Raw genomic sequence first — 16,813 nt, 5'->3', positions numbered from 1 at the left:
CGATAGCGCCGCGTTTCCCTCTTCCCTCGCCGAGCGCAGGAGCGCACCGCTAGGCGTCGCAGACGCGACGCTCATTGGCCGAAAAAGGACAAAGGACGGGGACGACACAGTTAATACTCGACTGCTATTTATTGCACTTGCAAATAATACAGAGCATGCCGGCTAGCTATACATCAACAAGGTTTTCCTTGGAAGGGCAAGGCTACGTAAGAAGCACTTTTGACTCACCGGCTGGGGAATGGGGGTGCGACTTCGGCGGCGGACATTTGCACGCGCCGTGAATATGGTGGCCGGGATCTCCCGTGCGCGCCGCATTCTTCGGACAAAGCCATACCACGGCGTTTGCCGCGGGAGGCGGCGAGAGCGTGCGGTATTTACCGGTCGCTTCGCCGTTGGGAACCAGAAGATGGGCGGTCGTGCACGACGGGTTCTCCCGTGTGCGCAGCGTACTCCGTGCCCGCTATCCGCCGGCATTTGCCGGGAGAGGCGGCGGCAGACGACCGCTCTCGGTGCCGGCTGGGTCCAGAAGCTCTCTTTCGTCTTCTCGCGGGAACCCGCGTAGACGTCCTGGTGGCGAGCCCATCGCTGGTCTCCTTCCCCTAAGGGGAGGTATTTACCTCCTCTCCCAGCCGGCGCTGCCATGAAACTCGTTGGGGTGGTGGTGGTCGGTCGCGGCGAAGGAGGAGGAAACTGGTTTTCCACAGATGCCAGTTCGTTGCAGAGAGACACTTCACTTCGTCACAAACATCCGGAGAGCCGTGGTGGCCGAACCAGTGGTCGCAGAGGGACGCCACTTCACTCCGTCGCAGGGCCGAACCAGTGGTCGCAGAGGGATGCCAGTTCGTTGCAAAGGAACGCGATTTCAATCACAGACCTCCGGAGAGTCATGGATGCCGAACCAGTGGTCGCAGAGGGATGCCACTTCACTTCGTCGCAGGGCCGAAGCAGTGGTCGCAGAGGGATGCCAGTTCGTTGCAAAGGGACGCCACTTCACTTCGTCACAGACCTCCGGAGAGCCATGGATGCCGAACCAGTGGTCGCAGAGGGATGCCACTTCACTTCGTCGCAGGGCCGAACCAGTGGTCACAGAGGGATGTCGCAGACCTCCGGAGGGCCGTGGCGGCCGAACCAGTGTCGCAGAGGGATGCCAGTTCGTTGCAAAGGGACGCCACTTCACTTCATCACAGACCTCCGGAGAGTCATGGATGCCGAACTAGTAGTCGCAGAGGGATGCCACTTCAATTCTTCGTACGGCCGAACCAGTGGTCGCAGAGGGATGCCAGTTCGTTGCAAACGGACGCCACTTCACTTCGTCACGGACCTCCGGAGAGTCATGGATGCCGAACCAATGGTTGCAGAGGGATGCCACTTCACTTCGTCGCAGGGCCGAACCATTGGTCGCAGAGGGATGCCAGTTCGTTGCAAAGGGACGCCACTTCACTTCGTCACAGACCTCCGGAGAGTCATGGATCGCGACCCAGTGGTCGCAGAGGGATGCCACTTCACTTCGTCGCAGGGCCGAACCAGAGGTCGCAGAGGGACGCCAGTTCGTTGCAAAAGAGACGCCACTTCACTTCGTCACAGACCTCCGGAGAGTCATGGATGCCGAACCAGTGGTCGCAGAGGGATGCCACTTCACTTCGTCGCAGACCTCCGGAGGGCCGTGGCGGCCGAACCAGTGGACGCAGAGGGATGCCAGTTCGTTGCTGAGAGACACCACTTCACTTCGTCACAAACCTCCGGAGAGCCGTGGTGGCCGAACCAGTGGTCGCAGAGGAACGCCACTTCACTCCGTCGCAGGGCCGAACCAGTGGTCACAGAGGGATGCCAGTTCGTTGCAAAGGGACGCGATTTCAATCACAGACCTCCGGAGAGTCATGGATGCCGAACCAGTGGTCGCAGAGGGATGCCACTTCACTTTGTCGCAGGGCCGAACCAGTGGTCGCAAAGGGATGCCAGTTCGTTGCAAACGGACGCCACTTCACTTCGTCACAGACCTCCGGAGAGTCATGGATGCCGAACCAGTGGTCGCAGAGGGATGCCACTTCACTTCTTCGCATGGCCGAACCAGTGGTCGCAGAGGGATGCCAGTTCGTTGCAAAGGGACGCCACTTCACTTAGTCGCAGACCTCCGCAGGGCCGTGGTGCTCGAACCACTGTCGCAGAGGGATGCCACTTCACTTCGTCGCAGGGCCGAACCAGTGGTCGCAGAGGGATGCCAGTTCATTGCAAAGGGACGCGATTTCAATCACAGACCTCCGGAGAGTCATGGATGCCGAACCAGTGGTCGCAGAGGGATGCCAGTTCGTTGCAAAGGGACGCCACTTCACTTCGTCACAGACCTCCGGACGGTCATGGATGCCGAACCAGTGGTCGCAGAGGGATGCCAGTTCGTCGCAAAGGGACGCCACTTCACTTCGTCACAGACCTCCGGAGAGTCATGGATGCCGAACCAGTGCTCGCAGAGGGATGCCACTTCACTTCGTTGCAGGGCCGAACCAGTGGTCACAGAGCGATGCCAGTTCGTTGCAAAGGGACGCCACTTCACTTTGTCACAGACCTCCGGAGAGTCATGGATTTCGAACCAGTGGTCGCAGAGGGATGCCACTTCACTTCGTCGCAGGGCCGAAAAAGTGGTCGCAGAGCGATGCCAGTTCGTTGCAAAGGGACGCCACTTCACTTCATCACAGACCTCAGGAGAGTCATGGATGCCCAACTAGTAGTCGCAGAGGGATGGCACTTCACTTCGTCGCAGGGCCGAACCAGTGGTCGAAGAGGGATGCCAGTTCGTTGCAAAGGGACGCCACTTCAATTCGTCACAGACCTCCGGAGAGTCATGGATGCCGAACCAATGGTTGCAGAGGGATGCCACTTCACTTCGTCGCAGGGCCGAACCAGTGGTCGCAGAGGGATGCCAGTTCGTTGCAAAGGGAGGCCACTTCACTTCGTCACAGACCTCCGGAGAGTCATGGATCGCGAACCAGTGGTCGCAGAGGGATGCCACTTCACTTCGTCGCAGGGCCGAACCAGAGGTCGCAGAGGGACGCCAGTTCGTTGCAAAGGGACGCCACTTCACTTCGTCACAGACCTCCGGAGAGTCATGGATGCCGAACCAGTGGTCGCAGAGGGATGCCACTTCGTCGCAGGGCCGAACCAGTGGTCGCAGAGGGATGCCAGTTCGTTGGAAAGGAACGCCACTTCACTTTGTCGCAGACCTATGGAGGACCGTGGCGGCCGAACCAGTGGTCGCACAGGGACGCCAGTTCATTGCAAAGGGACGCCACTTCACTTAGTCGCAGACCTCCGGAGAGTAATGGAGGCCGAACCAGTGGTCGCAGAGGGATGCCAGTTCGTTGCAAAGGGACGCCACTTCACTTCGCCACAGACCTCCGGAGAGTCATGGAGGCCGAACCAGTGGTCGCAGAGGGATGCCACTTCACTTCGTCGCAGACCTCCGGAGGGCCGTGGCGGCCGAACCAGTGGTCGCAGAGGGATGCCAGTTCGTTGCAGAGAGACACCACTTCACTTTGTCACAAACCTCCGGAGAGCCGTGGTGGCCGAACCAGTGGTCGCAGAGGGATGCCAGTTCGTTGCACAGAGACACTTCACTTCGTCACAACCCTCCGGAGAGCCGTGGCGGAACCAATGGCCGCAGAGGGACGCCACTTCACTGTGTCGCACACCTCCGGAAAGCCGTGTAGGCCGAACCAGTGGCCGCTGAAAGACACTAGTTGGTTGCAGAACCGCCACTTCACTTCGTCACAGACCTCCGGAAAGTCGTGGATGCCGAACCAGTGGTCGCAGAGGGATGCCACTTCACTTCGTCGCAGACCTCCGGAGGGCCGTGGCGGCCGAACTAGTGGTCGCAGAGGGATGCCAATTTGTTGCAGAGACACACTTCACTTTGTCACAAACATCTGGAAAGTCGTGGTGGGCGAACCAGTGGTCGCAAAGGGACGCCACTTCACTCCGTCGCACACCTCCGGAAAGCCGTGGAGGCCGAACCAGTGGCCGCTTAAAGAGATTAGTTCGTTGCAGAGAGATGCCACTTCACTTCGTCACAGACTTCCGGAGAGTCATGGAGGCCGAACCAGTGGTCGCAGAGGGATGCCAGTTCGTTGCAGAGAGACACCACTTCACTTCGTCACAAACCTCCGGAGAGCAGGGGTGGCCGAACCAGTGGTCGCAGAGGGATGCCAGTTCGTTGCAAAGGGACGCCACTTCACTTCGCCACAGACCTCCGGAGAGTCATGGAGGCCGAACCAGTGGTCGCAGAGGGATGCCACTTCACTTCGTCGCAGACCTCCGGAGGGCCGTGGCGGCCGAACCAGTGGTCGCAGAGGGATGCCAGTTCGTTGCAGAGAGACACCACTTCACTTTGTCACAAACCTCCGGAGAGCCGTGGTGGCCGAACCAGTGGTCGCAGAGGGATGCCAGTTCGTTGCACAGAGACACTTCACTTCGTCACAACCCTCCGGAGAGCCGTGGTGGAACCAATGGCCGCAGAGGGACGCCACTTCACTGTGTCGCACACCTCCGGAAAGCCGTGTAGGCCGAACCAGTGGCCGCTGAAAGACACTAGTTGGTTGCAGAACCGCCACTTCACTTCGTCACAGACCTCCGGAAAGTCGTGGATGCCGAACCAGTGGTCGAAGAGGGATGCCACTTCACTTCGTCGCAGACCTCCGGAGGGCCGTGGCGGCCGAACTAGTGGTCGCAGAGGGATGCCAATTTGTTGCAGAGACACGCTTCACTTCGTCACAAACATCTGGAGAGTCGTGGTGGCCGAACCAGTGGTCGCAAAGGGACGCCACTTCACTCCCTCGCACACCTCCGGAAAGCCGTGGAGGCCGAACCAGTGGCCGCTTAAAGAGATTAGTACGTTGCAGAGAGATGCCACTTCACTTCATCACAGACTTCCGGAGAGTCATGGAGGCCGAACCAGTGGTCGCAGAGGGATGCCAGTTCGTTGCAGAGAGACACCACTTCACTTCGTCACAAACCTCCGGAGAGCAGGGGTGGCCGAACCAGTGGTCGCAGAGGGATGCCAGTTCGTTGCAGAGAGACACCACTTCACTTCGTCACAAACCTCCGGAAAGCTGTGGTTGCCGAACCAGTGGTCGCAGAGGGATGCCAGTTCGTTGCAGAGAGACACAACTTCACTTTGTCACAAACCTCCGGAGAGCCGTGGTGGCCGAACCAGTGGTCGCAGAGGGATGCCACTTCACTTCGTCGCAGACCTCCGGAGGGCCGTGGCGGCCGAACCAGTGGTCGCAGAGGGATGCCAGTTCGTTGCAGAGAGACACCACTTCACTTCGTCACAAAGCTCCGGAGAGCCGTGGTGGCCGAACCAGTGGTCGCAGAGGGATGCCAGTTCGTTGCAGAGAGACACCACTTCACTTCGTCACAAGCCTCCGGAGAGCCGTGGTGGCCGAACCAGTGGTCGCAGAGGGATGCCAGTTCACTCCGTCGCACACCTCCGGAACGCCATGGAGGCTGAACCAGTGGCCGCTGAAAGACACTAGTTCGTTGCAGAGAGATGCCACTTCACTTCGTCACTGACTTCCGGAGAGTCATGAAGGCCGAACTAGTGGTCGCAGAGGGATGCCACTTCCCTTCATCGCAGACCTCCGGAGGGCCGTGGCGGCCGAACCAGTGGTCGCAGAGGGATGCCAGTTCGTTGCAGAGAGACACCACTTCACTTTGTCACAAACCTCCGGAGAGCTGTGGTGGCCGAACCAGTGGTCGCAGAGGGATGCCACTTCACTTCGTCGCAGACCTCCGGAGGGCCATGGCGGCCGAACCAGTGGTCGCAGAGGGATGCCAGTTCGTTGCAGAGAGACACCACTTCACTTCGTCACAAACCTCCGGAGAGCCGTGGTGGCCGAACCAGTGGTCGCTGAGGGATGCCAGTTCGTTGCAGAGAAAAACTTCATTTTGTCACAAACATCCGGAGAGCCGTGGTGGCCGAACCAGTCGTCGCAGAGGGATGCCACTTCACTTCGTCGCAGACCTCCGGAGGGCCATGGCGGCCGTAACAGTGGTCGCAGAGGGATGACAGTTCGTTGAAGAGAGATACCACTTCACTTCGTCACAAACCTCCGGAGAGCCGTGGTGGCCGAACCAGTGGTCGCAGAGGGATGCCAGTTCGTTGCAGAGAGACACCACTTCACTTCGTCACAAACCTCCGGAGAGCCGTGGTGGCCGAACCAGTGGTCGTAGAGGGACACCAGTTCATTGCAGATAGACACCACTTCACTTCGTCACAAACCTGCGGAGAGCCGTGGTGGCCGAACCAGTGGTAGCAGACGGATGCCAGTTCGTTGCAGAGAGACACTTCATTTTGTCACAAACATCCGGAGAAGTGTGGTGGCCGAACCAGTGGTCGCAGAGGGACGCCACTTCACTCCGTCGCACACCTCCGGAAAGCCGTGGAGGCCGAACCAGTGGCCGCTTAAAGACATTAGTTCGTTGCAGAGAGATGCCACTTCACTTCGTCACAGACTTCCGGAGAGTCATGGAGGCCGAACCAGTGGTCGCAGAGGGATGCCAGTTCGTTGCAGAGAGACACCACTTCACTTCGTCACAAACCTCTGGAGAGCAGTGGTGGCCGAACTAGTGGTCGCAGAGGGATGCCAGTTCGTTGCAGAGAGACACCACTTCACTTCGTCACAAACCTCCGGAGAGCCGTGGTGGCCGAACCAGTGGTCGCAGAGGGATGCCAGTTCACTCCGTCGCACACCTCCGAAAAGCCGTGGAGGCTGAACCAGTGGCCGCTGAAATACACTAGTTCGTTGCAGAGAGATGCCACTTCACTTCGTCACAGACTTCCGGAGTCATTTAGGCCGAACCAGTGGTCGCAGAGGGATGCCACTTCACTTCGTCGCAGACCTCCGGAGGGCCGTGGCGGCCGAACCAGTGGTCGCAGAGGGATGCCAGTTCATTGCAGAGAGACACCACTTCACTTCGTCACAAACCTCTGGAGAGCCGTGGTGGCCGAACCAGTGGTCGCAGAGGGATGCCACTTCACTTCGTCGCAGACCTCCGGAGGGCCGTGGCGGCCAAACCAGTGGTCGCAGAGGGATGCCAGTTCGTTGCAGAGAGACACCACTTCACTTCGTCACAAACCTCCGGAGAGCCGTGGTGGCCGAACCAGTGGTCGCAGAGGGACACCAGTTCATTGCAGATAGACACCACTTCACTTCGTCACAAACCTCCGGAGAGCCGTGGTGGCCGAACCAGTGGTCGCAGAGGGATGCCAGTTCGTTGCAGAGAGACACTTCATTTTGTCACAGACATCCGGAAAAGCGTGGTGGACGAACCAGTGGTCGCAGAGGGACGCCACTTCACTCCGTCGCACACCTCCGGAAAGCCGTGGAGGCCGAACCAGTGGCCGCTTAAAGACATTAGTTCGTTGCAGAGAGATGCCACTTCACTTCGTCACAGACTTCCGGAGAGTCATGGAGGCCGAACCAGTGGTCGCAGAGGGATGCCAGTTCGTTGCAGAGAGACACCACTTCACTTCGTCACAAACCTCCGGAGAGCCGTGGTGGCCGAACCAGCGGTCGCAGAGGGATGCCAGTTCGTTGCAGAGAGACACCACTTCACTTCGTCACAAACCTCCGGAGAGCCGTGGAGGCCGAACCAGTGGTCGCAGAGGGACGCCAGTTCATTGCAGAGAGACACCACTTCACTTCGTCACAAACCTCCGGAGAGCCGGGGTGGCCGAACCAGTGGTCGCAGAGGGATGCCAGTTCACTCCGTCGCACACCTCCGGAAAACAGTGGAGGCCGAACCAGTGGCCGCTGAAAGACACTAGTTCGTTGCAAAGAGATGCCACTTCACTTCGTCACAGACTTCCGGAGAGTCATGGACGCCGAACCAGTGGTCGCAGACGGATGCCACTTCACTTCGTCGCAGACCTCCGGAGAGCCGTGGTGGCCGAACCAGTGGTCGCAGAGGGATGCCAGTTCGTTGCAGAGATACACTGCTTCACTTCGTCACAAACTTCTGGAGAGCCGTGGTGGCCGAACCAGTTGTCGCAGAGGGATGCCAGTTCGTTGCAGAGAGACACTTCATTTTGTCACAAACATCCAGAGAGCCGTGGTGGCCGAACCAGTGGTTGCAGAGGGATGCCAGTTCACTCCGTCGCACACCTCCGGAAAACCGTGGAGGCCGAACCAGTGGCCGCTGAAAGACACTAGTTCATTGCAAAGAGATGCCACTTCACTTCGTCACAGACTTTCGGAGAGTCATGGAAGCCGAACCAGTGGTCGCAGACGGATACCACTTCACTTCGTCACAAACCTCCGGAGAGCCGTGGTGGCCGAACCAGTGGTCGCAGAGGGATGCCAGTTCGTTGCAGAGAGACACCACTTCACTTCGTCACAAACCTCCGGAGAGCCGTGGTGGCCGAACCTTAGGGCGCAGAGGGATGCCAGTTCGTTGCAGAGAGACACCACTTCACTTCGTCACAAACCTCCGGAGAGCCGTGGTGGCCGAACCAGTGATCGCAGAGGGATGCCAGTTCATTGCAGAGAGACACTGCTTCACTTCGTCACAAACGTCCGGAGAGCCGTGGTGGCCGAACCAGTGGTCGCAGAGGGATGCCAGTTCGTTGCAGAGAGACACCACTTCACTTCGTCACAAACCTCCGGAGAGCCGTGGTGGCCGAACCAGTGGTCGCAGAGGGATGCCAGTTCGTTGCAGAGACACCACTTCACTTCGTCACAAACCTCCGGAGAGCCGTGGTGGCCGAACCAGTGGTCGCAGTGGGATGCCACTTCACTTCGTCGCAGACCTCCGGAGGGCCGTGGCGGCCGAACCATTGGTCGCAGAGGGATGCCAGTTCACTCCGTCGCACACCTCCGGAAAACCGTGGAGGCCAAACCAGTGGCCGCTGAAAGACACTAGTTCGTTGCAAAGAGATGCCACTTCACTTCGTCACAGACTTCCGGAGAGTCATGGAGGCCGAACCAGTGGTCGCAGACGGATGCCACTTCACTTCGTCGCAGACCTCCGGAGGGCGGTGGCGGCCGAACCAGTGGTCTCAGAGCGATGCCAGTTCGTTGGAGATAGATACCACTTCACTTCGTCACAAACCTCCCGAGAGCCGTGGTGGCCGAACTAGTGGTCGCAGAGGGATGCCAGTTCGTTGCAGAGAGACACCACTTCACTTCGTCACAAACCTCCGGAGAGCCGTGGCGGCCGAACCTGTGGTCGCAGAGGGATGCCAGTTCGTTGCAGAGAGACACCACTTCACTTCGTCACAAACCTCCGGAGAGCCGTGGTGGCCGAACCAGTGGTCGCAGAGGGATGCCAGTTCGTTGCATAGAGACACCCCTTCACTTCGTCACAAACCTCCGGAGAGCCGTGGTGGCCGAACCAGTGGTCGCAGAAGGATGCCAGTTCGTTGCAGAGAGACACTGCTTCACTTCGTCACAAACTTCCGGAGAGCCGTGTTGGCCGAACCAGTGGTCGCAGAGGGATGCCATCTCGTTGCAGAGAGACACCACTTCACTTCGTCACAAACCTCCGGAGAGCCGTGGTGGCCGAACCAGTTGTCGCAGAGGGATACCAGTTCGTTGCAGAGAGACACCACTTCACTTCGTCACAATCCTCCGGAGAGCCGTGGTGGCCGAACCAGTGGTCGCAGAGGGATGCCAGTTCGTTGCAGAGACGCCATTTACTTCGTCACAAACCTCCGGAGAGCCGTGGTGGCTGAACGAGTGGTCGCAGAGGGACGCCTGTTCGTTGCAAAGGGACGCCACTTCACTTAGTCGCAGACCTCAGGGGGGCTGTGGCTGTCGAATCAGCTGTCGCAGGCAGAAGGATGTCACTTCGCTGCGTTGAAGAAAGTGAAGCAACGCGTGCAACGGAGCGCGCCATGCTTACGTGGCGATGGACCCATTCGGCATTAAAACATAACTGCTTATGCTCTTGCGTTTCAACGCCTATCGGCGATGGCTGCATTTTTCATTATTGGGCAATAAATTAGCAATGATTTCTCACGTAACAATGTATAAACCTTACAAGTGCTTATAAAACACATTCGTTGACAACCTGGCCAGCAGTCACGCAACGACCCTTCGATATCGGTAGCTGATATCATTGTCGCATTGGCATTGATTCGAGGATCCCGCATGTAGCACAAATACCCGTCGAAAACTTATTTCACTGCTTATAACGCCTTATCACGCACCTTACCACGCTGTACTGACGTAGGCCGAGTGCGCATGTACTACGTTTGCGAAGCTTTTCAAGAAGTGGAACGACCACGTGCGCGCCACTGCCGCGACAGAGCATAGCCGATGCTGACCGGGCGACAACTTTGTACTATACTTAACGAGAGAAAGCAACCTACTCTACCAAATCCACTAGTCTTCACAACACTGTAAAACACTTACCGACCACTCGAAACAAAGGGCCCGTGGAGCTAGCCGTCGGCGATATGCAAGCGGATCGCAACGACCGGCCTACTGTTTTTGCCGCTCATTCATTGACTGAATTCAGGGCGTCCTGTATCCCATCGCAAAGGAGTTGCTGCAGTTTGAGGCAGCGCATGACGCCGTTTTTCCAGCGATGTGAGCGCTAGTATTGACGCATTACAGGTTAAAACCGTACTCTAGCAGGCAATACCTTCACAAACGAATCCACAGAAACTCAAACTGTGAAACTGAATCCACAGAAGCTGAAATTCAAGTGACAAAGCTTCGTCGTGACGTAATTTCCGTCGGTCGTCATTGCACCACATCTTTCTGTGGAATATTGTAACATGCCGTTAAGAAAAAATATTGAAGGGAATGGTTTAATCTCCTGATGCGCAGCAAATCTTTCTTTTATTAAACTTTGCCCTTCACTTTGGTGACAAAACTACGCGCCTCTCGATGGGAAACTTGCAGGTATATCGATTATCATAGCGTAGTTTTAAGATATACGAATAAACTGCACCCAAAACAACTTCCCGCTGAAATACTCGTTTGCTCGAAATTTCTCGTTACGAAAGCTGTTAGAAACAAATAAATCAAAAACCAGCGTCGGCGCTCAGTTTGTCTCCTTTCCTATAGACCTGCTGTTTTAGCGCTACATTTTGTACGTATTGTCATCGCCCCTTGCCCTTGTAAGCAAAAGAACAGGAAATTTTAACACACCCAGTATTTGCATACAGCCGGCTGTGTCTGTCAACTGCGATTAAGAAGCCTCACATTTCAAAAATGAAAGATCGCCTGCAGTGTGGCAGCGTTCAGCTGTGGATTTGTTAATGTCAATCGACTTGACAAGCATCGTATTACCACACTTCGCTTCGGAGAGTGAGTGAAAAGCAGACGTTCACACCTGCCCTCCCTCTGCGGGTGACGACTGCAGCAGCAAACTCGAATGCCACGAAACTTGATCACCGGTGCATGCATGGCATCCCAAGTTATCTGCATGAATTGCGAGGCAAGTTATCCACACCATGTGCAGCCAAAGCAATATTTTCCCTTTTTTGTATTTGACTACACAATTGCAGCGTTTCACTGTAACACCACAATAGCAGGACTTGCATTTGATGGCCACACCTGCGCTGAGGTTCATTAACTTTAGCCAGCCGCACTGATGCATAGACGGGCTTTTTAAAAATTGCTTCTGCTGCTAGTGCTGTCCAGTACTCTCATTGCCTTTCACCCTCCGCATTGGCTCCGTTGTTAAGGCGTTCAGCTACACAATAACCATTCTTGCTTAACGTTTTATTCTCAACTTCGATAGCTGCGGCGGCAGCATTTCGACGGAAATAAAATGCAAGAACACACGCACGTGCCCATATCTGGGTGCATGTTAAAAATACTCCGTCTAGTTTTAGCAAGAAAAAATGTTATCGATGTCCTCTTTCAACGTGACGCCGCGCCCTCCAACGCGCATTGTTTTTACGTCGCTAATATACAGAGATGTGCTGTGAGAAAAAAAAAACTTTGATGGAAAAAAAAATTGCTGGTGGCTTAGCTCAGCTAAGCCAGGATATACGTAACGAAAACTGCGGTTAGGCCTAGTTTTGCTTGTGTGTGTATGCAATGATACTGTAGTAAGAGACACGGTTTGTGGTGTGTAAGATACATGTTTATTCAACATTTGGTTTTATGCTTGTGAAGAGACAGTCAGACGGCCGCGGGTGAAATGTTTTCTGAGGTTTTCACTGAGGTTTTCAACATGCATTAAAGTTCTTTCCGCAGATACTGTATTCAGTGCCTGTATGTTTGTGTATTCGGCGTAGACTGTCATGCTTCAGGTGTCGTCTCTCGTCTGATGCCGCAATCGCGAAAACCTCTATTTGAAGGCATGCAATTGGAGGTAGCCTACATATGCCGTCGGGTCGAATACTTATGACGAGCTAGCCTCTGACTCGACTAGCAGATGTGCGGTATGTGCAACAAGAAATTGCGTTTCACCACTCGGAGGGCTATACAACGAACGTTGCATCACAATTTTTACACGAAAGTAAGGGAAGGCTTTCAGTTTGAGGTACATAATCCCTGTCGCGAGCTAGTAGATGGATGATAAACTCAACGAGAGATCGTATGACGCCACCCGGAGCACTGTAAAATGAAGGTTGCATTACAATTTTGATACCGCTGGGAAAATAGCAGCCATAGTAGGTCCACCAGAGCAGAGTATAATATATACAATCGACATGCACGACATTATTTAAGGGTTCGATGCCCTCAGTCGTAGAAGCATGGGTTTGCGTCACGGCGTTATGGTATCGTAGCTTTTGCGTCAAAAGGCTGCTTGATGACGGACTTTTAGAATCATCTGGGCGTACACTTCAGCTTTTCTTCTAATAGGAGTAAGGCTTCGGTTTATGGGGTCTAACGTCCCATAGTGACTCAGCCTATAAGAGACACCGTAGTAGAGGGCTCCGAAATTTTCGACCATCTGGGGTTCTTTAACTTACACTGACATCGAACAGTAGACGGGCGCCTTGTTTTCTATCTCCATGCAAAAGCGGCCGCCGCGGCCGGGATTCGACCCTGCATCCTTGAGCACAGGAAATTTTCCGCAACCGTGGAGAAAATTACTACACCGAGTCATTCAGGCACATCTGGCCTAATTACGCCTTTACGTTGAATTAACAGTTTCTGAGCTGCCAACTACGCAGCAATGCGTTCCACGTTTTTTTTTTTTCTTCTTTTTTTTTTTTTTTTTTTTTGCCTGTGTGAACGTATAATTGTGACTAATCAGGGTGCCACTCGATGTACGTTGCCAAAGCAAGCTCACACCAAAGCGCACAGAAACCGGCGGAGTGACTCGGCATACGCGTCCCCCGTACGCTTCGCGGGATTCCCGACAGGCGGTGCAGCCATCGACATGCCCATAGGGTTTTGTACTGACGTTAAAATAATGACTACTAACGGCGTGCTGGATGTTTTTAACCTTTCTTGCCTCATGCGTTGCGCGCACAGAAAGTGTGACCAGAACACGTCCTTCCCTTAAAGAAAAAAGCTTTCTCCACGAGGAATCGAATCCCTATCCCTCCGGTCCCCAGCCGAGCGTGCATACTAGGGGTGTGCGAATATTCGATAATTTCGAATATTCGGTCGAATAGCACAGCATTCGATATTCGCTTCGAACCGAATTCTCGGTATTCGAAATTTCGAAGTATTCGTCTCGCGCGAATTGTTTCTGGGACGCTCGCCCGCTTGCTTTGTGTGGTTTCGGTTTCGAGTAATGCCGCATGGCTTTTTACGCGAAAGCGTATACAGGTCGTTCGCCCGAAAATTCGTCGGCCCCCCTCCTTTTTTTCGTTTTCAAGAGTTGCAGAAACGATTATCCGACAGGACAGATGCAAACATAAACACGCAGCCCTACCACGCTATCGCTTCATTCAGTCAGGTGACGAATCATGCGTACCGAACATGGGCGACCGTTCTCGGAGTGGCGAAAAATTCAGCGGCAGCCCGGAGACTTGATGTCGCCGAAGTGTATACTTACGTCAATGGGAAGGGCGCCTTTAGCGTGTAATAACGCCAAGCTTATTGCGCACCCGTGGAGCGTTATACTGCCGTGAACGCTCGGCATAGGTCACTGACAACGGGAGAAACTTTGTTTCGGTGGTTGCGCGATCGTCGTGGCAGGGCGTGCTGTGTTTCGACCACACGCTTCAGTTATGCATCAATGATGTCAAAAAAGATGTGGCGGGGCTTGCGCAGCTTTGTGCAAAAGCAAGGTCAATAGTAGGTCGGTATAAGCGAAGTGCCAAGGCTCGAGCACGCCTTAATGAAATTCAGAAAAGCATGCCTTTGGATTGTCTTGAAGTAGTGCAGGACGTACCGACACGTTGGAACAGCGAGCATGCCATGATGGCCAGACTTCTAAGACTTCGTGCCCCTATTACTGTGGAACTTTCAGAATGTGACGTGGTTGAAAATCTCGCCGCACAAGAGTGGAAGCTACTAGCAGCATCAGTAAAGGTCCTGCAGCCGCTTGATCAGGCCAAAACTCAACTCTCTGGGGATAGCTACCCAACTCTCTCACAAGTTATCCCGCTGCTTGAATGCACAAGGATCGTTCTTGCACAGCATTTGAATGATTATGATGCAGCATCAATTGCATCCAGCCTACTAAAGAGCATCAAGTCTAGATTTCCTGACATCAAGATGTCTCAGCTTCCAGCATTAGCCATGTTGGCTGACCCTAGGTACAAAGATGCATGCTACACTACCGAAGCTGAAAAGAAATGGGCGCTTGATCTCCTTGTGAAGGCAGCAGAAGAGACGGTGCTAGTGCATCAGCATGCTGAGGTTCCAAGCGGAGTCTGCGCATCTCCAAGACCTTCCACTTCGGGTGACTCTGTGTGGTGCGCCTTTGACAAATTTAGTTCCGATAAGAGCCGCCGACCACACCATACAGTGAAGAATGAAGTCGCCGAGTACTTGAAAAGCCCCCTTCTTCCGCAGTCTGAAGACCCTTTGGCGTGGTGGAGAACCAGCGGCAGCCGTCTGTACCCATCCATAGCACCACTTGCACGCAAATATCTTTCAATCCCAGCAACACAGACTACCAGCGAAAGGCTGTTTTCAGCTGCAGGAAACATTGTGCGCTGTCAGAGAGAGAACCTGCTCACCCGTCATGTAGAACAGCTTGTGTTTCTGCACGATAACGTTTAGATTGGAGTATGCTGGGCTGTAAATGGAAGCTGTCACCGGAAGTGCAGAATGTCTTTTTTTTTTTCTTTACTGTTCTTAGTGCTCTTGCTGCAGTGTAGTGCAGTTACTACTATACTTTCAGTTATTGGTTGTACTACTGGCACCGTTCTGTTATACTCTCATTTTTCTAAATTTTATCTCGAATTTCTTATTAGAAAGCCAGCAGTATCTTTATGTGCTATAACTTTTTATTACCAAGCCAGCAAAAATTGTTCATCACTCACTTTAGGTGCTTTCTTAAAATTTTGAAGTGTGGTTTTAAATAAAGCCTCAGTGCAGTATGTAATGGCATCGTGTATTGGGAAAATAAATGGTTTTGGAAATGCCTACTGTGATTCAGCCGCTTTTTAGTGCCAGAAGTACTATTCGAACTATTCGCTTCGAAATTATTCGAAGAAAATCACTATTCGCTTCGAATTCGCTTCGAATCAAAAAACCACTATTCGCACACCCCTAGTGCATACTACTACTTCACGCCGGGCTCGCGGAAAACCAGTCGTAATTATCCTTGTGTAATGTAAGGATAATGGCAGCAATGATAATGACGATGCAGTTAGTGATAATGATAATAACTAGTAGCGATGACAGTGACGGTGCATTTAGGTGATAATGGTAAAGATGATAGTAGCGATAATGACGATGTTACAGTAGCTATTACAATAACGATATAGTAACGAAAACAGTCCTGTAAAGTGGTTTTCGCCATTTCCGCTCTCAAGCAGACAAAAGAGCAATCCTGTAATTTTAGTATAATATTAATGTAAAAATAACGCGAACAAGTCCGTAGTACCATAATTTGTCCGCGAAATTTATGAAGGGACTACATCCTGCTGCGCACTCAGCTGGTGAGTGTCGACTCTATAATTTTCACTGCAAGGCCATAGAAAGTTGTCCCATAGTGTACAGTTAAACGCTTTTAATGAAACCGTGAGTATATCTGCGAGAAAAAGAAAAACGTTGTGGCAATGATATTAGATCATTTGATCAATTGCGTAGAGATTCTTTCTTCTGTTATTATTAAGAGCATAGTCGTATTTTCATGCAGAACGCCCGCAAACGAGGAAAACAACAAGCGAAGCTTCTGGCGCCATGCATAATTTCCACCTCACTCTGCAGCAGGCTGTGCTCTCGGCCTGTTTCATCAGTTCCCTACAACGCAGACAATCGGAGCAAAACCGTCTCGAAGCTGTCTGCATGAATTATCAGTGACGGCAAGAAAAAATATTCATTGAAGCGTACGTGACAAGACTAGCGAAGATGTGTTTTTGTTTGGTGCAGTATCGTCCGTGCAGGGTTGTGATTCACTTTTCCCCGCATGCACTCGGCAGTCTGGAGCTAGAAGAGTAAGAGATAAGGGGTAAACTAGCAGCCAGGGAGAATACGACGGCTCATGACCACGGCCTTCCATCGCTTCGTCTCGTCGCTTAACCGAGGAGCAACCGCCTGTGCAAGCGATGCTTGGGTGATCTCATGCGTCTAGACTGGTCTAGACATCACTGCAGTATAACCAACGCGCACCCGTTCCCAGCGAGACGAATCAAGATATAACGAATGAACTGATGTTTTTCGTGCTCCTTCCCCTCTCTCATCTCCTTTCTAGAATCCCTAGCACCGAAAATAGCGCAGTTACTAAG

At 53.6% G+C, this 16,813-nt stretch overlaps 1 protein-coding gene across 1 annotated transcript in view; it reads left to right on the top strand.

Moving 5' to 3' along the window:
* Window positions 1-16,526, top strand: part of LOC146205590 (zinc finger BED domain-containing protein 4-like) — a 172,260-nt gene extending 155,734 nt beyond the window's left edge. The window contains exons 3-4 of the mRNA XM_084607490.1: window positions 14,055-14,950; window positions 16,508-16,526. Coding sequence (XP_084463616.1) covers window positions 14,055-14,950; window positions 16,508-16,526 — 915 coding nt within the window. The remainder of the gene's footprint in view (window positions 1-14,054; window positions 14,951-16,507) is intronic.
* Window positions 16,527-16,813: the final 287 nt, after the last annotated feature.

Source organism: Amblyomma maculatum, chromosome 1 (genome assembly GCF_055883805.1).
Source record: "Amblyomma maculatum isolate TAMU_Amacu chromosome 1, ASM5588380v1, whole genome shotgun sequence".
In the NCBI taxonomy this organism is placed as follows: domain Eukaryota; kingdom Metazoa; phylum Arthropoda; class Arachnida; order Ixodida; family Ixodidae; genus Amblyomma; species Amblyomma maculatum.
The sequence above is the reverse complement of the archived record's forward strand: the minus strand, read 5'-3'. Positions and strand labels throughout refer to the sequence as shown.